General features: G+C 42.4%; 1 protein-coding gene across 10 annotated transcripts in view; it reads right to left on the bottom strand.

Annotated features, from left to right (window-relative positions):
* GHR (growth hormone receptor) overlaps positions 1-22,997 on the bottom strand; it is a 307,084-nt gene that overhangs the window by 158,316 nt on the left and 125,771 nt on the right. For 8 of the 10 annotated variants that reach the window (XM_055554865.1, XM_055554866.1, XM_055554860.1 and 5 more), the window contains one exon: positions 13,772-13,852. In XM_055554865.1, coding sequence (XP_055410840.1) covers positions 13,772-13,841 — 70 coding nt within the window. In that variant the 5' untranslated portion in view covers positions 13,842-13,852. Of the gene's footprint in view, positions 1-13,771; positions 13,863-22,241; positions 22,381-22,997 lie in introns of those variants that run through there. The other 2 variants (XM_055554863.1, XM_055554858.1) reach the window with 2 other exon arrangements.

The raw sequence follows: 22,997 nt of genomic DNA on the forward strand, positions 1-22,997 counted from the left end.
ATCAAAGTGCTACATTAAACTGAATGAATCTGAAACCTAGAGAATTTACAGAAGGAGTTCAAGTAATTGCCTCTTGTCTCTTTGACATAATACAACTATGATTCTTGACCTAGGCTGAGCAAGTAAAACATGCAACTTTGAGACTTCAGCTGAAATCTCTGCAGAGGTGAGTACTACAGTTCGGTAAGCACCGTGGGGATCCTAAGACACGTGTGAGGCCATGTGCTGTGCACTATGGGCTCAGACTGCTTGGGCTGGACTCCTACTTTGGCCTTCGCCAGTTATGTAAGTTAGTTACATAATTATTGTTGGTGTCCTTTACCTAATGCAGGTAATGATGGAACTTATCTCTTATTATTGCTGGGAGGGATTAACCAAGGTTACAAGCATGAAGTACTTAAAACTAGGTCCACTAAAATGCTTCAGTTATTATCACAGTGAACTGGTTTTAATTCACTCTCTCCATATCCCCGGTCCACCCAGTGACCAACTTGGGAAACTGGGTGGGCCTCACTCCTCTTGGCCTTGTATTTGCCATATGCAAATGCTCAGAGATTGTTCACTGAAGTCAACGGACTCGCCCAGCACCACTCCCCGTATCAGCATCAACTCACTCCAGACCCACCTGCTGGATTGATCAGATTCAATTTTATTGAAAGTATAAGAACCAGAGAACTAAGATTTGATCAAACTTGTCCTCTGAGCATTTATTGTTAAAACTATAACTATAGAACAGTGTCCAATCCCCTAAAAGTTTATACCATCCGGTCTTAGTTCTATTGTTGAAAGCACTTTTAACATTAGAATCCTCTTTTAGACAGTTTTCTGGATTTATTGTTAAAATTATCTTTAGCTTCTGAAACTTCATTGTGTAACTGAATTGCTCCTTTTAGGCATATATTGTTATAATTCAAATTCTTCATGTCTGTTTGGTTTGCATGTTTATTTAAGGCCTCAGGATTTGTAGTTAGTCAACCTGAGGTTGATATGAGTTACCAGTTATTGAATACTTGGGGGCTTTTCCTGTGTCATCTCAGCAGGTGCTTTACTATTTTTACTTCCTTGATGGTTTTAAATAAGTTCTTTTCCTCCCATTTAACATATGAGAAAACTGAGGCTTAGAGAGTATAAGAAACTATAAAAGCCTTTGCAGCACATGTTGTCAGTGCTCTGCTGATGCAGAGCCCATATCCATATCTGTACACATGAATTCCTTCTGTGCCTTCACTCTCAACACCAGGCACCTGTGTCTCTGTCATCTGGACCTGCGCTGGAAGAGCTGGGAGCCTCTAGGATTTGATGACCTCCCCTGGTCATCCCATGGTCAGTCCTTAACCACCAACTGAGGGCTGTTCTGGACAACCTGAAACACTACTTTAGAGGAGACTATGCCAGATATCATCCCATCATTCACCCTGTGGGGTAGGACTGGATATTGAATTCTTGCTTCTTTTTCTTTTTTTTTTAGCCTTTCCCTTGTCTCATTTCCCTACTCTTCAGTTTTCCCCTGGAATATATTTCTAATAATCCACTTTCATTTAAACCCTTGTTTCAGCATCTGGCTTCTGGGGAACTCAAACTAAAAAATATCACATCACTCATAAGTGACAGAACTGGGATTCAAACCTAGTTCTGACAAAGTTGGAGATCAGTGCTCCAAAATCCCTGATCTAGACTGCTTCTCCTGACAGTGGCAGAGAAGACAGAAGCAGGAATCAGAAGTGGCTGGTGCAGAGACTTGCTTACTGGTCCTACTCCCTAAGCATCTCTGTACATTCTCCAAGTACTGGCCGAGGCCATCTGACCAGCCTCTCTCCTTTCCCCACGGGGAGTTCTTCCACAAGTCCCCTTTCCCCTCTGAAGGTCTAGGCCTCTGGTGATTGCTGCTGTCTCCTGTGATAGCCAAGGGCAATATCATAGAACGGGAGGGACATTGTGTATAACCAAAGCAAATGCAGATCAAACTGGGCTCCTAGCAACTAATGCAGAAGTCAGTCATCAGTCTACATGGTATTTACTGAATGCCAACCGACGGCTAAGCGACCGAAGCAGTCCCCTCACATCAGCCTAGAATCTCAGTCTTTCCCTTCTACCTTCTGCTTTAAGGCATCTGTTGACTCTCCCCTCTGTCAAAGTCTTCTGACTTTGGGTTTACAGCAGCCTACTCTCAACCAACATGGTGGAGGGTGGTGGAGAAATCACCACCCTCCCAAATTTGATGGTTATGAAATAGTTTCACTTTAGATACATTTCATGTTAATGAAAGTGCTACATATTCTTTTGTCTTTAATAGTCTTCTATTTTTTCCTTAAAGTAAGATTTCAAGACTTAAAAATATAGGCTTTCAGTATTCATCCACAGAAACAAGACAAGACAGGTCACCCTAGGGAGTAGCCAGATTTTCACCTCTCACAACCATCATGGCTACACAAACACAAGTCTGACATGTATATATGGCCAGGGTATGCAAGGAGTTAATCTAGTTGATTTCTATTCCTCGATAGGAGCTTTCCAGGAAGTCAGGTTTAGTGATAGCTACAAAGGGAGAGAGAGCTAGTCAACCATGCCTATGAAATTCAGAGCAAACATCCAAAGACTATGGTGTTGGCATGGCTAACATGGAAGTCAGGCACAGTCACAAACCCGTTTGGAAACTCAGCCTGGGCTGTCTAAGCACAGCACCTCAATACTTCACTGCATTCTGCACCCCAGAACCTTGTCTGGCCCAACACAGGGCAAGGCTCTTGGACTGGTTCCCCCAATTCCTGTCTGCCTTCTCTTCACAACACATTCATTCATTGTTAGTTATTGTTAGAAAAAGCATGGAGCTTCTTTAATTTTTTATTTTAATACCCAAAACATTTTGGATTGGGGTACAGCCAATTAACAGTGTTGAGGTAGTTTCAGGTGAACAGCAAAGGCAGGTACTTCTTGCTTCAATCAAGGAAATAGCTGGGCCACTGGTTGGGCAGTGGAGGAGAAAGGAAGGTCCTGAATGTTAGGCAGCCAAAAGGTCCTTTCCTAAAAAATGAGCTCTCAGTTTGGGGGAAACCACCAGTATTCTTGCCTGGGAAATCCCATGGACAGAGGAGCCTGGCGGGCTACAGTTCATGCAGTCACAAAAGAGTCAGACACAACTCAACAACAACAAAAAAAGGCAAGGTAAACATCACCAATTCAATTTCCACTAATGTGAATCTATTAACATTGGGTTGGGCAAGAAGTTCATTTGGGTTTTTCCATATGATCATATGGAAAACCTTGAATCGACTTTTTGGCCAACCCAATACTTGGTAACACATGACTGTCCACAAGTCAAATATTCTGAACATTATTTCTCCTTCCAGAAATTTGCAAGATTTTATTAGTCTGCTGACAAAGGTCCATCTAGTCAAAGCTATGTTTTATCCAGCAGTCATGTATGGATGTGAGAGTTGGACCGTAAAGAAGGCTGAGCACTGAAGAATTGATACTTTCGAACTATGGTGTTGGATAAGACTACTGAGAGTCCCTTGGACTGCAAGGAGATCAAACCAGTGAATCCTAAAGGAAATCAACTCTGAATATTCATTAGAAGGACTGATGCTGAAGCTCCAATACTATGGCCTCCTGATGTGAAGAGCCAACTCATTGGAAAAGACCCCGAGGCTGGGAAAGACAGAAAGCAGGAGAAGGGGACAACAGAGGATAAGATGGTTGGATGGCATCACTGACTCAATGGACAAGAGTTTGAGCAAGCTCCAGGAGATGGTGAAGGATAGGGAAGCCTGGTGTGCTGTAGTCCAAGGGGTCACAAAGAGTCGGACAAGACTGAGCGACTGGAGAACAACTAAAAGATTAGATTACACAAAATAAAAATTTTTTTTTCCTATTCAGGGATGAAGACTGTAGGGTTTTTTATCAAAATGACTGACAATTTTGAGAGTTTCATACTTTCAGATGAGCTGTCACTGGAAAACTGGAAAAACCTGATATTTCAGGGATGAGGCAGGGAAAACTGACAAGTTCTCCATAAGATCGCTCATCAGGGTCTTTCGTAATCAAAAGTTCAATGTCCAAAGGGGCAGAGACAACTTGGATCTGGAATCTGAAACCCTCATGACATCTCTCTGTCTGTCAATATTTGAGGCGATTTAATCAGGGAGGTGGGGCACAGATAAAGGTGGTTCAGGGTAGGTGCTGGGTGACTGGTCTATTCAATGAAGGATGTTGGCCAGTGGCTGGTATATGGGGTACAGAGTTCAGTCACCTGGGAAAATGTTGGCAAGACTTAGACATGGCATCAGATGCCCAGGCATTGGTGGGTTGGGCAAAGTTCTGACTCTAGAGACATCTGAAGTACAGAGCAAGAAAATGATTCTTCTGCCCACAAATCAGGGCTTTGGGTCAGACACAGGGAGGCTTGGGGATTTCTGGAGAACAGTTTCTATAGCTGCACAGTTATTTCCAGACCCTTCCTACTGAAAAGGGGTCCAGATCCAGCCTCTGCCCTGGTGAGGGCATAACAGAGCATTAGTGACAACTGTGGACACTGATTTCCTTAAAGAAAATGAAGATCAAAAAAAAAAGAAAAGAAAATGAAGATCTACTCCATGTCTCAGAATGCTACAGGATGGGGAAACAGGAGTGAACAAAACACTCTTCATGAATCTTTAGGTCTACTAAATTTTAACCTGTAACTATTTATTGTACAGAGTTTGCAGTGGTCATTTTGTCAATCTTTTGAAAACAAATTGCATATATTTCAAGCTCATTCCAGAATGTGACATACAACTTAAAACACAGATGTCATGATAACTTCATTTAGAAGTGAAAAGTGAAAGTGTTAGTCACTCAGTCATGTCTGACTCTTTGCAACCCCATGGACTATAGCCCACCAGGCTCCTCTGTTTGTGGAATTCTCCAGGTAAGAACACTGGAGTGGGTTGCCATTCCCTTTTCCAGGGGACCTTCCTGACTCAGTGATCAAACCCAGGTCTCCCACATTGCAGGCAGATATTTTACCATCTGAGCTACCAGGGGAAGATACATTTAGAAGAGAGACGTGCAACAAATGTCATCTCTCCCACCCCCTGATCCTCTGCCACTGACAGCCCTTCTAGAAGCCTATCCTTTTGTCCTGTGTCTTGGTAAAGTTTCTAAAAACAATGAACAGGATGCTGAAACATTCCCTCTGTGTGGACACACTCCTCCATGCTCTGATACCTGCAACCTCCCTGTGGAGATATAACACCGACACTGCAATTAGTTAAGCTTAAAGCCTAAGGCTGGTGAGTTTTTTCATATATAGAAACAGAGATTCCTGGTAGATGTATCTGACAAAATATAGCAGATTCATTTTTGGACAGATTTGGGGAATACAGACCAGAGAAAACTCTGATTTCCAGCTGAGGTTTGAAGAAGCACTCCAGGCTCTGGGGCTTCCTGGTCTGCACGGTGCTGGCCAGACGGGGCACCATGGAATCCTCTCTGTATGATTGGCTGCCTCGGATTTCAGACAGTGTTTATGCCACATATCATCTCCGCCTTTGCTGCTAACTACAGACGAGGAAGGAGCTGTGCTCTGGGTTGGAGGGATGACCCTGTTGACAGCATGTGAGAATTTCCTGAAGAGCCAAAACGGAACTACAGTGCCTGCTGCCTGGGAAAGCTGAGGGTGGTCCTTGGTCTGTGGCTGCCGGTGACTCTGCCTAATGACCAAGTTATAGACATACATGACTATAGATAAGCAGGCACTTCCAAGGAGCAGGGGCTGGGCCCCAAAAATGTCTTTGTGGATGGCTCTTAAATGCCTAGAATTCTTTATCACTGAGTTTAAGGTTAAGGCTTTGAATTAAACCAACTACGAGAAAGTAACGCAATGACTCAAAATCAGGGTGAGAAGAAAACCAGCCCCCACAGGATCTTCCTAAGAGGGTTTCCTAGGGAAACCTGGGTGACAGAGAGAGCTGGGCCCCGAGCTATGACAGATGACATCAGCCAGAGAGAGGCTGGCCCGGCCAGTCCAAGCCAGTGTGGACTTCTGCACACTTACGTGAGCCTCTGCTCAAGGCAGGAAACCAGGTGTGTGGATGAACGGGGGCTGGTGGCCAGCATCATCAGCAAACACATTTTGTCCACAGCATTCCTGACCCCACATAACAGGAGCCTGAGTGTGGGCCACTGAACCAAAGTGGTTTGTCAACATTGTGCATAGAAGCTCTTGTCCTGTAATGTTGGCATCTAAAGTGGAAGACTGGACGTACAGTCCAACACTGGCGTGTGGGACCTGAACGTTAAGGTTTAGACTACTCTTGGGTGGTCCCAGTCCTTTTAACACTAACTAGCTAGGGTACACGGAGAAGGCAATGGCACCCCACTCCAGTACTCTTGCCTGGAAAATCCCATGGACAGAGGAGTCTGGAAGGCCGCAGTCCATGGGGTCGCTGACTTCACTTTCACTCTTCACTTTCATGCATTGGAGAAGGAAATGGCAACCCACTCCAGTGTTCTTGCCTGGAGAATCCCAGGGACGGGGGAGCCTGGTGGGCTGCTGTCTATGGGGTCGCACAGAGTTGGACACGACTGAAGCGACTTAGCAGCAGCAGCAGCTAGGGTACAAACCTCATCACTCACATGACCAGCTGCTTCACAGGGGTGAGTCACGTAGCTACTATGGAAGCCTCATCGACCTCCCAGATTCTGCTCAGTGCATAGCTGTGTTGCCCTTGACTCATCCTGAGTGTATTTTATTGCATTCCATGAGATAAGTGCAGATTCTAGGGGTGATCAAATATCTGGGGATATGTCAAGGTCTTGGGATTGAGTCATGAATGTGCAGAGACAACATGGAGTCAGGAGTTCAGGCCTTTGTTCCTGCTGTGGACCCTCAGGGCTCAGTGGCCAAGCCATACCATAGACACACCACAGAGGGGGAGTAGACGGCTGTGGGACCCGGGCTGGGCACAGGCAGGAGGGGTTCTGGTTAATGGAACAGCAGAAAGCTTGCTTAGATACTCTGTTGTCATCAGTCTCAGTGTTTCCCCCAACACAGAGCTGTGCCGTGTAAGTACCACTTCACTGCTTATAGGCTGAGCTGTATTCCAGAGCTTCACTCTGTGACAAGTGAGTCACTGCTGATGCTGGTAACATGAACTCAAGACGCAGAAACTTTGAAATGGATGGAGTAAGAAAGCTCTGCCAGTTCCCGAAGTCAAAACCCCACACGTAACTGGACTCCAAGTGCTCCTCAACATCGGTCTGTAACACATCTATTTGTTCTTCTTGACCACCACTGGCACCTTTGCATCATGTCTCTTAACCTATTGCAACCACCTTCCTCCACGCTCATCTCTCTCCAATTCACTTCTAATCTACTACGGCCATTGCAACTTTCAATCTACTACTACAAACATTGTCACTGTTTCCAAAATGACAATCTAACAGTAGTATTACCTTGCTTAAAACTCTTTAGGGACTTTCCTGGTGGTTGAGTGGCTAAGACTCCATGTTCTCAACACAGGGGGTCTGGGTTCGATCCCTGGTGAGGGGACTAGATCCCGCATGTTGTAACTAGGAGTTTTCATGCAGCAATTAAAGATACCGCATGCCACAATGAAGACTGAAGATCCCTAATGCCACAACTTATACCTGGCACAGTCAAGTAAAATCATATATATTTTAAAAATCTCTTTAATAACCTCAGAGGACCACAGTTAGATTAAGTTTACTTGTCTGGCTTCTATAGCCCATGAGCTCCTTAAAGGCAGATAGGTACATTCAAATTTACATTCAATAAAAACTTGCTGAAAGACCTCATCGCCCACAAAGGTCTCTGCATATCTTCCATTGGCATCACCCAGGTAGACGAGACTGGAAGCTCCATCGCCTGGCCTGCTAGGACTTGAACTCCAGCGGCTTAGCCATCTGTGTACACCAAGAGGACCAGGTGACACAGGGCTGTTGATGTCCACAGCACCAGAAGAGACTAAGACTTCTTCTCATCTCTTGAAGTAAAGACAGCAGGAATCTCATGCTCTATGGCTTTCTCACTAACTTCTAGGGTGAATTCAAGGAAAGCCCTGAACTATACCTTCTTGAAAACATTTTTAACAGGTACACCTTTTACTGTTTACCAACTACAGCCATGACTCTAATACATGGGTGAAACACATCCTGCATGACCTGAAGCTCCCAGGGCTCTGTGGGGCTTTCCCTGCAAGCAGGCATGAAAGAGAAAGGTTTATTAAAAAAAAAAAAATGTTCTTGCCATTGGGTCATTATTTCCTATTGCCAGCAATTAGACCAGAGATGTCTTTTCTTTCACAAAAGTGATGTGTATGTTTGCATAAGCTTATGAAAAATTTTCAAAGATAGAAAACATTATTTGAGGGATCTTGGTTCCTTTGGGACATGGCATCTCACTCCTAGTGTAAGTTATCTAATGGAATGATATTTAGAGTGATAAGATACTAACGATGTGCTTTGTCTGCAAACCATGCCCTACACACACACACATCCACACACATATGTATGTATGTATGTATGTATGTATGTTTTGGCCAAGTTGCATGACTTATGGGATTTTAGTTCCCCCACTAGGGATTGGTCCCAGAAGTGAGAGTGCCGAATCCTAACCACTGAACCATCAGGGAATTCCCTATATATGCTATATATACATTCTACACACACACACACACACACACACACAAAATGCATCACCATGAACACTTTCACCTGGCCTAGAATTTAAGAACTATGACTTGCTAGATATGGTATGCTGCTGCTGCTAAGTCACTTCAGTCATGTCCGATTCTGTGCAACCTCAGAGATGGCAGCCCACCAGGATCCCCTGTCCCTGGGATTCTCCAGGCAAGAACACTGGAGTGGGTTGCCATTTCCTTCTCCAATGCATGAAAGTGAAAATTGAGTGAAGTCGCTCAGTCGTGTCTGACTCCTAGCGACCCCATGGACTACAGCCTACCAGGCTCCATGGGATTTTCCAGGTAAGAGTACTGGAGTGGGGTGCCATTGCCTTCTCCAGATATGGTATAAGCCTCTCCAAATACCCATCTTCCCGGCCCAACAAGCCTTGCCTTTTCCATGAAGCTTTTGCCATCTCTAGACCTTCTATACTTTATCTTGAATTCATCGACCTAAGTTTACATAGAAAGGGAATAATTACAAACACAGCATTCACATAGCATACACTCTGACCAAATTAATTATACACCTTCCACAAAGGAAGTGCTGAAAAAACATCTGTTGGATGCTGTGTGTGAAACAGACCACTCACTGCCTAGCACAGTGCCCTGCATGCAGTGTAAACCCAGTGACCAGGTGACTTGCTCTCCACGTCTGTCGCGTATCTACACCCAAGCACTTCTTTTCTGTTGTTCCATCACCATACGTGCTATTTCTGCAGCCACGCCTGCTCTTCTCAGCCTTTCAAACTGTAACCCAGTATTCTCATTTCTGCTGAAATAACACCAACATTCTCTGTGAAGTCCCCTCTACTTCACCACAGCTTGACATGACTCTCCTCTCTTCACTCCTCTTAAAGACAGTAGTTCAGGCCACTGTTTCCATACATAACCACCTCACACAGTCATTCTCTGTGGATTTTCTTGATCTCTTAAGTCATGATAAATTCCTTGAAGGAAGAATCACTATCTTCCTCATAGCCCTGAGTTCAATCTTGAAAAATAAGAAGCTCTAAAGAAATATCTGTACACTGAATTTGTTGAATTAAACTATTCCAGCCATCTTGATTTATTCTTTTTCAGAACATCGTGGTCATTAGTATTCATCACACACTCTAGACCTTAAAGCTGTAGTCTCTCATTAATACCTACAGGTTCCTCACATCCCAGCTAGACTGAACTTCTTCAGGGCAGGCCTTGCCTGCTCTCACCTGAGGTTGCTGAGGTCAAGAGGATGCTCCGTTGGGGACCAACAGAAAGGGCAGAGGTACAACAACATATAACAGGCGCTTCTCAGAAGTATGTTTGTATCCATAACATCTTTATGCATATTTCTCATTAAAATCATTATCACAGAAGCCGCAGTTTTAAGGCAACCAGTTGACAGTTCAACCCTGTGAAGCCCTCTGAAAATGCGGCACTGTTGCTCATTTCTGATTTTGGAATAAGAAATTCTCCCTGAGAACCCTCTTACATAGCTGGTGGGAATGTAAATTGGGGCAGCCACTATGGAAACAGTATGGTCCTTCTTCAAAACACTAACAATAGAAGTTCCATGTGATCCATCAACTCCATTCCTGGGTATACATCTGGAAAAAATGCAATACTTATTTGAAAAGACACAGGCACCCTGATGTTCACAGCAGCACTATTTACAATAGCCAAGACATGGAAGCAACCCAAGTATCTATCAACAAGTGGATAAAACAAGATGTATATATGTGTTAATATACAATGGACTATTACTCAGCCATAAAAAAGAATGGAATTCTCCCATTTGCAATAATGTGGATGGCCATGGAGGGTATTATGCTTACTGAAAACAGTTAGAGAAAGACAAATATTCTATCATATCACTTATTTGTGAAATCTAAAGAATAAAACAAATATAGCAAAATAGAAACAGACTCACAGAGAGAACTAGTAGTGAATAGTAGGGAGAGTGGGGAGAAGAGGGGCAACATAGCAATATGAGATTAAGAGGTATAACTACTATATATAAAATAGATAAGCCACAAGAATACATTGCACAGTCTGGGAAATTACAGCTGTAATTTTACAATAACTTTAAATGGAATATAATCTATGAAAATACCAAGTCACTATGCTGTACCCCTGAAAGTAATATAATATTGTAAATGAACTATGCTGCTGCTACTAAGTCGCTTCAGTCGTGTCCAACTCTGTGCGACCCCATAGACAGCAGCCCACCAGGTTCCCCCGTCCCTGGGATTCTCCAGGCAAGAACATTGGAGTGGGTTGCCGTTTCCGTCTCCAATGCATGAAAGTGAAAAGTGAAAGTGAAGTCGCTAGGTCGTGTCCGACTCTTAGTGACCCCATGGACTGCAGCCTACCAGGCTCCTCCATCCATGGGACCCTCCAGGCAAGAGTACTGGAGTGGGGTGCCATTGCCTTCTCTGAAATGAACTATATTTTAATTTAAAAAGTTAAATAAACTACATTCAGGAAAAAAAAAAGAAAAGAAATTCTCCCTAAGAGTAAGTATACTGCCTTGAGGATTAGATATAAAGACTAATATTAACAGCTTATGGATCAGAGACCTATTAATACAACTTTTATTACCTGAACATTATTGGCTGGAGTGTGTCAATATTCACTTACATAACACATCGCTAGAACAGGCGTTAGTTCCTGCAAAATCCCCCAGTCAATCATGTATTAAGGATGAAAGACAGAGAAAGCAGCTATTCCAACACTGTAGCTAATACAATGGTGGCATTGTTCCGCGCTTAGTTCTCATTAAATTTCCGACAGGCCAATTAGACTTAATAAAAAAATTCTCTCAGGGCCAGTATATTTTTAATTGCTCATCTGCCCAAGCAAGAAAAGCCCTGCTCAAGGCTTCAGGTGCCAACCTTCCCTGGACATGCAGATCTGCCATCTTCTACCAGCCTCTGGGCAGCTCTTCTCCAGGTGATGCTTCCCAGATTGCTTGCTCAGCAGCACCACCTCTTCCACTGACCAAACTAGATTCAGTGAATGGCTGGTGAAACTACAGAAACATCTTTTTTTTTTTTCCAAAGTCCTCTCTTACATTTTTAGTCTGCCTTATACAATGGGAGAGAAAATAAATTGATCTGGGTACAATCTGGATCTCGCAGGAAAAAAAAAAAAAAAAAAAACACGTGGCCCATGAAGGTAATCTGAGATTCAATTCATGTCATGTCAGGAGATCACTCTGGCTGAACCCATCAGATAAATGGCCAGAACTGGCAAGCACCACACACACACACACACACACACACACACACGTACTCACTCACTCACTCACTCATGTTCAAACATGCTCATCTTCATCTTCTTATATAAACATCATACCCTGTCCTTAACAATCCTCAGGCCATTTTAAGCTAAGAATTCTGGAGTGGCCACATATTCCAAAGGAATTTTGGTTAGCCCACTAAGAAAAAAAGAGTAACAACTTTTTTTTTCCCTTTGCTAAATTACTTAGTATGTGCAAGTACTGTTAAACTGTAAGTACTGTTGAATATACAATTTGTATTTACTATAAACTATTGCATTTTTTTATTCTGTGCTCCCCACAAACAAAAAACTATCAAAAAGCAAAAAAAAAAAAAAAGCAAACATAAAACCAACTAATTGTTTTGTTTCCTCCACGAAGTTAAAGGTTTACTAAAATGTCAAAGCAGTTGAAATATATGCTCTTTGCAGACTCTCTAGGTCAAAAACGTAATTTGAGTTCTAGTCTTTTAGCCAGGCACACATTTTAAATTTTCTTTAGAGTTCCTTTGCCATACTTTTCATTTCACAAGTCTTTTAAATTCCTCAAGCCTAGCCCGGTAGAGTGAAAGTCATCTTAATGAAGAAAGTAGAGATTAAACCACCATGACTTTGGAATGGCACAGGATCTCAGCTGTAAATCTTTGGCTCAGAACCAGGGTCTAAAACCAGCCATGGGAAAAGCTGCTGACATGGAGGCTGTGATTCCCTCCATGTTCAACTTGCATAATGTTGATATTGTAACACCAGAGAGACCTCAAAATATTTCAAACAATTGTGACTTCTTTTCTATAAATATTTTAAAATTGTTTTAGGAGATAAAATAACATTTTACCCTTCTTGTTTTCTTAGTTACTCTGGTTGCCCTCTGCAGCTCACTACTAGGGATTTATTTTTGGCTTGAAGGTCAGGGAGGACATTTTAAGGCACTACTTCTGTTGCTAAACTGTGTTTTCCAACATGAGTTGCCTGGTAAGTAGGGGAGCTGGCTCCTCTTAAAGCCACAAGTGACTGTCAAATCATAGAATAGGAGAAACAGATGATCCTTTCCTTTGTTAATGCTCAGGCAAGAAAAAAATATCAAGTATTCAAGATGATATTTTAAAAAGTCTCCTACTTCGTTATAAGCACGGTTTTCTTTCAGGGCAGAAAAATCCTTTTCATTCCCTTTCATTACTCGCCTATTCCAGTTATTACTGTTTGAGTCCTAAGTTTGAATATATGACAACTTTTCCAATAGGAAGAGAGTATAAAGAAGAAGGGAGAATTACAGAGATGGCCAAGGAAATTAGTGACATCTGAGCACATCATTCAACTACTTCAGCTGTTTCTTCCTTCTAACTTAGCCAAATGGTAACCATCCAGTGAGTGAGAGGTGAACTTTATTTGAAATCTGAAATTTCCACTCTCAGAGAATATGATTAAGAGGCCTTAAATCTGAGCTCTGGAAACAGGCTTTGGTAACCTTAGTCACAGATGAGCTGAGTGATCAGTTTGTGAATAACCCTTCAGTGCAATTTCAATCTTTCTCCCAGAGCCTGAGACCAAGAGACCTGGTGTGCCTTCACTAGAAATGTCCTCAGCATGATTTGCAGCATTTATTTTTGATGAAGAAACATCAGCTGTCAAAGCTGACTACTGTGTTCCTCCTAAAACATCCCCAGAGATGTCCTCCTAGTTTGCAATTTTAAACCTACAACAGGTTTTCTATTTACTGCTACTTAAAACTTACCTCTTTTAATTACCTCACCCAAAGAACTTAGATTTCACAAATAAAGTTCAGTGTGGTTTCAAAACACTGCGAATGGGAATGGAAAAGCAGAACTCACCTTCACTCCCAGAAAAAGCATCACTGGAGCCTGCCACTGCCAAGGTCAACAGCAGCTGCCAGAGATCCATACCTGTAGAACCTGCAGTCATACAAAGAAAAATAAAATTAAGCCGAGCAATTAAAAGCAGACCATGTTCATCAAAAATTGTTTAAATACGGCTGAAGCAGGAATGAGTTGACATGCACATCAGCTCTAGAAGGAATCTTCATAAGTTTTTCGCTGCCCTAGAGTCTCACGTTGTCATACTTTTCATTTTACATACATTCTACTTCCGGTGGGTGCTCGCCTTGAGAAAGAACATGGATACTATTTCCACATTCTTGCCCATGGCCATAAAATGACCTCACAACAAACGACCCCCACACATTGCTTTCATGACAGGGCCAGCATGGTTCGCTTTAATTTGACCTGGAAATAGGAACTCCTCAGCTGTATTGCTAAGCAAGGGACCTTGGGCTGGACAGGCCAAAAAAGGAAAAACAAAACAACCTACTTCAGGCATAGTAAAGCTTCTCCAACGTGTTTCCCAGTGAACAAAAGAGCTCAATTAACACTCAAAACACTGTGCTAATGAGCCATAGGAAGGAGGCTTAACTAGAAGGCTGCAGAGAGAAGGTGGGAGGTGGAAAGGAAAAAAACACCAGTGCTTCCTAGGTGGCCTCCCCTGGGACACCTGGTGTCCTTGTGGGAGTCAGTTTCAGAAGGAATGAGGTCTCTGAAAAGCCCAGGAATGTGAACACCTCAGATTCTAAAAAGGGTCAGTTTGCGGGCTAGCCATTTGGAATCCCAAGCTTGGCCACACCTTGGACCCTTCAGGGTGATGAATGGGGGGAGCAGGTCAACATGCCTCAGCCAGCACACACCTTTACCTGGAGGAAATGAAGCTTCTTTGTAATAAATAAACCAGATGTCCACCTCCTTGATCTCTAAAGAGACAAGTTTAGGCTGGCTTAAAATGAAATCAGCAGACTGCCCTTTGGAAAGCTGTTGCTACATCTGATGACTAATGCCAACTAATTTAAATCTTAGCTGCAATATTTCCATAAAATTATAGCTCTTTACAAGTTATTCAGGCAGATCTGATCATCATACTGGGAGCTCCATCAGTGACTTTATTGGACTTATTTTTATTACATTCTTGACAACAACAGAATAGCCCTTCTATTTCCCCTAATCAAACTGAAATGATGAACACGGATGGTTGTTTTCATGGGTAATGGAAGGCTTTGAGCCAGGTAACAGCTGTGTAATTCTGAATAGGTATTAAACATCTGATGTTCTACATTTTCATTTCTAGACAGTGGATGATGCAACATTTTAAAAATTCTGTATCATTTTTTTATGTTCTTAAAACATTCTAAGAAAACATCTCTAGGTGAACGGAACCTCTCTTGTGTTCCCGCATGCATGAGAACAGCCCTCATACAGTGCCCTAAGGGTCATTCATAGGACTGAGCGTGACATCACAGAGGAATACACTTTACCAACAGTGAGACTTCACACTAATGTGAGTTGGGGTTATTATGACACCCGTGTTTTAAATTCTTAACCTGGAAGGCTCTGGGCTAATGGCTTTGCGTCATCCACATCTACTTTCACTGAGCCTCTCTCTCAAGATCCTTTACTCTTAGATGAACAGGCCATTATATTCATAATTTGAGGTCTCCAGCAAAAATATTAGTTTGGCCAAGAAGTTCGTTCGGGTTTTCCCATAAGATCTTATGGGAATATACTAATAGGCTTATGGGAATACATCAGATCAGATCAGATCAGTTGCTCAGTTGTGTCCGACTCTTTGAGACCCCATGAATCGCAGCACACCAGGCCTCCCTGTCCATCACCAACTCCTGGAGTTCACTCAAACTCACATCCATCGAGTCAGTGATGCCATCCAGCCATCTCATCCTCTGTCATCCCCTTCTCCTCCTGCCCCCAATCCTTCCCAGCATCAGAGTCTTTTCCAGTGAGTCAACTCTTTGCATGAGGTGGCCAAAGTACTGGAGTTTCAGCTTTAGCATCATTCCTTCCAAAGAAATCCCAGGGCTGATCTCCTTCAGAATGGACTGGTTGGATCTCCTTGCAGTCCAAGGGACTCTCAAGAGTCTTCTCCAACACCACAGTTCAAAAGCATCAATTCTTTGGCGCTCAGCCTTCTTCACAGTCCAACTCTCACATCCATACATGACCACTCGAAAAACCATAGCCTTGACTAGACGAACCTTTGTTGGCAAAGTAATGTCTCTGCTTTTGAATATGCTATCTAGGTTGGCCATAACTTTCCTTCCAAGGAGTAAGCGTCTTTTAATTTCATGGCTGCAATCACCATCTGTAGTGATTTTGGAGCCCAGAAAAATAAAGTCTGACACTGTTTCCACTGTTTCCCCATCTACTTCCCATGAAGTGGTGGGACCGGATGTCATGAAAGAGGCTAAAAACAAACACGTTATAGGTTGAAAATGTTACCCTCTTGATAGCTGGGTACTTCCTTTAAAATTTTATTTCAAAAGTCTTTTTTAAGGAAGAAAAGCTTTGAGGAACTGGACTCTGTACCTAGTGCTAGGTTCACTCACCATGCCTTACCACACTGTGTCAGGTAAAGAAGCCTCCCCTGGCACTTGCTCTCTTGACGTCAGGTCCTAACAGTGAATCCCATTCTGAGGCAGCGCTGTACACCCCGTGACTGAACAAGGATATGAACAGGTGTGCATTTCTCAGAAGGATGCTTCCCTGGTTTGGATGTCACCTCTCCACACTTCTCAAAGAGTCTTGCCAGATGCTACAGACAAGTGAATTTTGCTTCAAATGAAATGTAGTTGGCCTCCACCCATCCCCAAAACTTTTGAAAGCTGCTGCCTACAAATGAACTTCATTTCCCCCAAATAAGGAACTGATGATCACAACAGTTCCTTTAGGAGCCAAATCCATCTCCAACAGGCCCCATTCTATCTCACGAAACAAATCGGAATCCACAAAGCAAAATGAACCAGAAACCTGTTGGCACACTCCCACAGCAGAAAAGGAGGTTATTTAAAACAGCCATCCTCCCACATAGAGGAGTTCACTGCTGTCAAGAGCAGAGCATAGGGACCCCTCAACTCTAAGGCTCTAAAAAGGGGTGGGAGCAGAGAAGAAGATAAAGCAATGTGGCTGGATTCCAGGAAGGGCTAAGTGTTTCCTTAGAGATTAATGCTCCCCTTCCACTGTTGCTGGCTCAGTGGGGATGACTGCAAAAGTGGTCCCCTTGTGTACCCCGCTCCTTCGCACTCCCCTAGTGAACTCTCTCTAATGCCTTCACATGAACAGAGTGTCAGTTGGCCTGGGATGATTCAACTGTAAGCTTCCCCCTTCAACTATGCAGAGCTCTGCATGGCAGCTTCTAGATGAGAGGATTCTCTTTCATTAGATCCTGGAGGACATGAAATGTCACTGGAAGAGGAGAGAGTGCCAAAACACAAAGTTTGGTACTTTAATCTATCAATCAGTGATGTGCTAGATGTGAAAATCCTTTATTTCCCTTTCCTAATATAATAATCTAACTAGAGGCAGGCATTGTTCAGAGGCATCTATTAAACTGTACCTTCGTCTATAGGGTTTTTGAAGTTTGCAATATTTTCCTAGGGAAAACCCCTCTCTACATTTCTAATGATATTTACGCATTCTTTGGCTATAGCCACAAGGCATGATTTTCACTGGGGTGGGGGCAGAAGGAGCTGCTATTCCTGCATCAGGGAACTCACACCATTTATTTGGAGCTCAATGCGCCTGAGGCATTTTGCTTGTTCCCCCTTCCTCAAGGGAGAGCCAGTTGAAAAGCCCTGTGATCCAGCTGGCATGAGTTTTAATTCTGTAAACTGCCTAGCAGAGGAAGCCTCAAAATCACAGTGCAGCCAATGATATAGTTTTGTTCCTTGGCTATAAAACAGTCCATAAACACACAAGAAGAGATGGAGATTAAATACAATATTTTTTCCCAATATGTTATAACCAACTCCAGGCAAAGGAAGCCATTGATTCAATTCTCTTTCACTTTCAATTAGCAAGTATTTGTTGAATCACCAGTACCTGCTAGCATTATTCAAGGCACAATGGGAAATATAAAAGCAAACAAAATCATTGAGAAATCACTATTGGATTTCAGAGATATCCACACAGAAATGATGAGCAGCAGGTCAATTTAAAGTGACGATAAGACTACTTTGCAAAGAATCCCTATGTCATCTTTATTAAAAGTAACACTAAAAAAGATATAAAGCCATACAGGGAAAAATGTCCTCATATCTGGTTAGTAATTTACCAGAGATATAATCAACCACTACCCAAAATCCCCTACACCCTCTGATTTGCATCATGTATTTAAAAGGACAACAGTCAAAAAGCATCCTTAGAAGTATGATGTTAACATTTTAATAAATGGGAGGAGTAAAATAACAGATTTGGGAGCTTATAGTCCTGTCACAGCCAAGTTAGGAAGAATATCAAAAGGGTGGCTTGAATTGAGCAGAAATAAGTTTCCCCAAATTTCTGTTTTACTGATCTAGTGATTCTGCTCTGCAAGAAGCGAAAGAAAGAAAGTAAAGTGGCTCAGTCGTGTCCGACTCTTTGCGACTGCATGGACTATAGCCTGTCAGGCTCCTCTGCCCATGGGATTTTCCAGGCAATACTGGAGTGGGTTGCCATTTCCTTCTCTAGGGGATCTTCCCAACTCAGGAATCGAACCTGAGTCTCCCACACTGCAGGCAGACTCTTTACCATCTGAGCCACCAGGGAAGCCCTGGAAAAAGCAAGGGTTGATTTAAAAAAAAAAAAAACCAACAGAAGCAGAATTGTTTATATTGCAAAACCAAGACTCCAGGTAGATAACCTAATAAATGTGTACTTTCTGATGCTAGTGTTGATTACTAATGAAATATTGCAAAACTGAATCTCATTGATTTCTTGGTGAAGCTTTTCTAAGAACTCAGCACTGAAAAAGGAAGAGGTTCATCCAAAAGGGTATTTGAAATAATCTATTCTAATTAGCTTCAGGCATTTATTTGAATAGATTGCACCTAGAGTTCATGTTATTATCTACTTTTTGGTGATGGTCATTTGAAAATCTGTCAGACACAAAATGCCTTAGGCCAATTTATCTCCTTCCTATCAGTGAGGGAGAAAAAATTCACAGACATTATTGATATAACTACTCTTGTTGAAATTTCTCTCCCTTCATGGATCCGGTAGGGAATACAAGATGAGAAAGTAATTTAAATGGATAAGGTGTGGGAGAAAAAATCCTTTGGAAGTGGTATATATAGTAGGTCTCCATTTTTATTAAAAAAAATAGAGCATATATGGTGGGTATTAACACTTGTGCTAATTCAGTTACTACCAGGCAACCACTGAATATTTCAAATGTGGCTAACACAACTGAAGAATTAAATAAGCTTAATTATACTTAATTTTGATTAAATATTTCAATTAAATGCTTAATTAAGTATATATTCAGAACAGGTTGGGTATGTAAACCTTTTTCAACAGTACATTTTATAAGATCTAAATACAGATCAAGTATATTTCAGATGAAAAGTTAGCATCTAAATTGAGATGTACTGTAAGTGTAAAATATACATGGACTTTGAAGGTTTGGTACAAAAGGATACAAAATATTTCAATAATGTTTATGTTGATTACATGTTAAAATCATATTTTTGGACTGTTGGATAAAATATTAAAACTACTATCCCCCATTTAAAATAATTTAACTATAGAGAATTAGTTAAATTACATATGTGGCTTGAATTATATTTTATATTCCTATTGACAATACTGATATACACACGTTATGGCTTGTATGTCTGTACCTGCATTCAGAAACATTAGTCTGTTACAGGAGCATATCTGCTTTCATAACAAAAACAATACACAAAATAAAATTGTGTATTTATAATGACATATGAAATCATAATGGTTAAGTCTTTAGAGGTCTTCCCAAATGCAGAATGATGGGGACAAAAGATTTACTGAAGACTTAGGTATGATTATATTTATGGGAGCTTTTTAGGGTACCAACTTTGCCTTTGTTTACCTTTAGAAGTATGATAATTCGCAGTGTATCTCTGAGTCATAGTCTCCTGATGCTAAGTCACTTCAGTCGTGTCCGACTCCGTGAGACCCCAGAGACAGCAGCCCACCAGGCTCCCCCATCCCTGGGATTCTCCAGGCAAGAACACTGGAGTGGGTTGCCATTTCCTTCTCCAATGCAGGAAAGGGAAAAGGGAAAGTGAAGTTGCTCAGTCGTGTCCGACTCTTAGTGACCCCATGGACTGCAGCCCACCAGGCTCCTCCGTCCATGGGATTTTCCAGGCAAGAGTACTGGAGTGGGGTGCCATTGCCTTCTCCGCAGTCATAGTCAGTGGCGTACTAATATCTAACAATTGTCTCTCTGGAGTAGTAACTTTAAAAGGGCCACAGTTTGTAGCATTTGCCAATCTCTGTGATATAAATACCACCGCTAAGGCTGATTTTAAGCTACCAAGTCACTTAACTTGGATTCATTGAATCACTGACATCACTAAATGTTGATTCACAAGTTGGTATAAGCTGGACCCAGCACACCACCAGCTGGGAAAATAAATGATGCTCTCTGGACTCTAGGTGAGGTAACAGGTACAAAGATTAAACAATCTGCTGACATGGACACAACAGGCAGGAGACAGTGCTGCTGAGTGAGCCCTGGACACTTGGGTTCATCTGATGCCACCTGTTCCACGTCAGATGGCCATATGTCTTTAATAATCATTGATGCTTTTCCAGGGCTATAGAAATTACTATCAAACTCTATCATAGATGCTATCCTTGCCCTTCAACTACAGAGGGTGAGTGAGCTTAGGGCTTCAGTGCACAAGTTCTGGAATCAGGTTCAAATCCTTGCTTTACCAAACCTCAGTTTACTCTGTGTGTATCAACACTTGCTATTTATAACACTTTCTGATACTAGTGATTAAGCAGACCGTTTATGTTTCCATGGGGTTGGGAGAGGGGCCCTCATTGTAGGTCCTGGAATGGAAGCCTAGGGATGTGGTTATGCCATCAGCACAATAGGCGAGACTCCCCTCTTCAAGCAAGCACTTAAATCACACGAGTGTCCAGGGAAGGGGAAGGATCATCATAATGTAACATGTGCATCTCCTAGGGTAAGCAGGAATGCTGCTTACTTCTGCTTAGGTGTGCAGGCAAACTGCACACCTACATGGAGGTGGGAAAAGTAATCAGAATAAAAAGTGTGGGACTCCAGAGGTTGATTTCCCCCTTAATCACAATCTCACCTACTGTAAGAATATTATATGCTGCTGTTTACTGGATTCAGATCATCTGTTTCATGAGTTATGGATTTTACAGCTGAAAACTGGGTAGATTAATTCTAATAATAAGATGCTTGGTTTAAAGCCAGGAATCTTCCTGTGAGAACACAGAGAAGGCAACAGGGTTACAGGAACCTGGGCTTCCACCCTTTTCTTTCTGGGTTACAGGAACCTGGGCTTCCACCCTTTTCTTTCTGGAGGAGTGAAAGAATAAGGGCCATTTCAAGACCAAATGTTTGTGCTTCCCCTTTCCTGGTAAGGATGGGCATTCTGTTGGGAGTGGACCTTTCTTGGCGCATGGGACATCCTGTCTGAATTCAGCAGGACCCAGTGGCACTTTGCAACCCCTCAACACAATAGCTAGATCAATGGATGACCTTCAAACTCACTCAGCCTGATACACTTGGTGCATTCACTGGGCACAAGGCAGGTGTAACTCTTACATGGAAGAGAAGATCAGTCACATAGGTGGGTGCTTATTTGAACAGTATGTTCCATTTCTTTGTATATCTTACAGTATTGCACCTACAAAGTCATTTTTTTTCCTAAATAGAATTTGAGAAAGCAAACCTCTTACTGGATTTCTGGTTTCTCTCTTTCCATGAGTGGCTCCCCCCACCGAAAAACATACTTTTTATTACTGTGACAGCTCACACAGAACATGGAAAATGTACTTTAAACAAAGTTGAAGATGCTGAAGTTTCTTCCAAGACTCTCAGATGGAAATACAGGCTTTGTCTTACCTAATTTATTGGAAATAGATAAGCTGTTGAAGATCTCATAGGATGAAATCTTCAAATAACAAAAAAGATTCAGTATCTTGATGAGATATAATTTGACAATGATTTCGACCATAACTCAGAGTATTCAAGGAGTCACTCACACACCTGGATCACATATAGAGCAAACGTTACAAGAAACTCTTTTTTTCTTTTATCAAGTCCGAAATAGTGAAGCTGTGGTTTCAGGGTAAACAAGTTGGGAAACCAAGAGTGAGGCAATATGCTCTCCTGGGAAATGCATGGCTAGAAAAGGAGTCAGCAATCCTGTGCCCTGGAAGCAGCCCTACATCGCCCGATGTGATGGCTCAGGCAGTAAGTTCATCACTGCGGGGCATGTCTCCTTACCTACGCACCATACCAGGCTTCTGTGATGAGCCAAACCCCGTGCTGCGCAATGTAATAAACAGCTGCCAGGTACAGAGGGTTCCTCCTGTCCTGAAGCTGCCAGGCTCCTTGTCTTTCTCGTTCTTCAGCTGCGAGCAACCTGGAGGCCACAGCTGTGTGTCACTCATGCTTTTATCCCCAAAAACTAGCCCCGGACCCCACAGAGTAGATGCCCCTTCCAAAATCTGCCAATGAATAAATGTGCCAAGTGCCTTATTATTTTATTCATTCTTTGCAAAAGATCCTAATTTTAAAATAGGGAAACAAAAGTTTAGAGAGGTTTTGAGAAGTGAAGGGAATCCCAAAAGCTCAGACAGAATACTTTCAGGTATGGATTGGAACCTTCTCCAAGCCTGCCATTGCCTTTCATGCTTCTCTGGAAACGCTAAGCCAGGCCGACTAAACACACAAGCAGGGTACCAGTGAGGCAGGCCATACCTCAGAGAGCAAGAGAAAGAGAGGAAAGTCCGCATTTAAATTATGGACAGGGACAGGCGCTATAGTATTTCCAGTACCGAGGGCCTGTCAAGGACGGTGATAACTCATAAGTGCTGACGTAGTTTCTTTAGGAGAAGGATATTCATCTCTATGTCTCAGAGATTCCGAGAGCACCTGGTCTACTTTTAGGTACATTACTTAAGAGCTATGCGGTGTGCCCTTTCCATGACATGAGGGCATCGCCCGCCTCTTTGGAGCCTATATTATAAATAGAAAGAA

This window comes from Bubalus kerabau, chromosome 18 (genome assembly GCF_029407905.1).
Source record: "Bubalus kerabau isolate K-KA32 ecotype Philippines breed swamp buffalo chromosome 18, PCC_UOA_SB_1v2, whole genome shotgun sequence".
Classification (NCBI taxonomy): domain Eukaryota; kingdom Metazoa; phylum Chordata; class Mammalia; order Artiodactyla; family Bovidae; genus Bubalus; species Bubalus kerabau.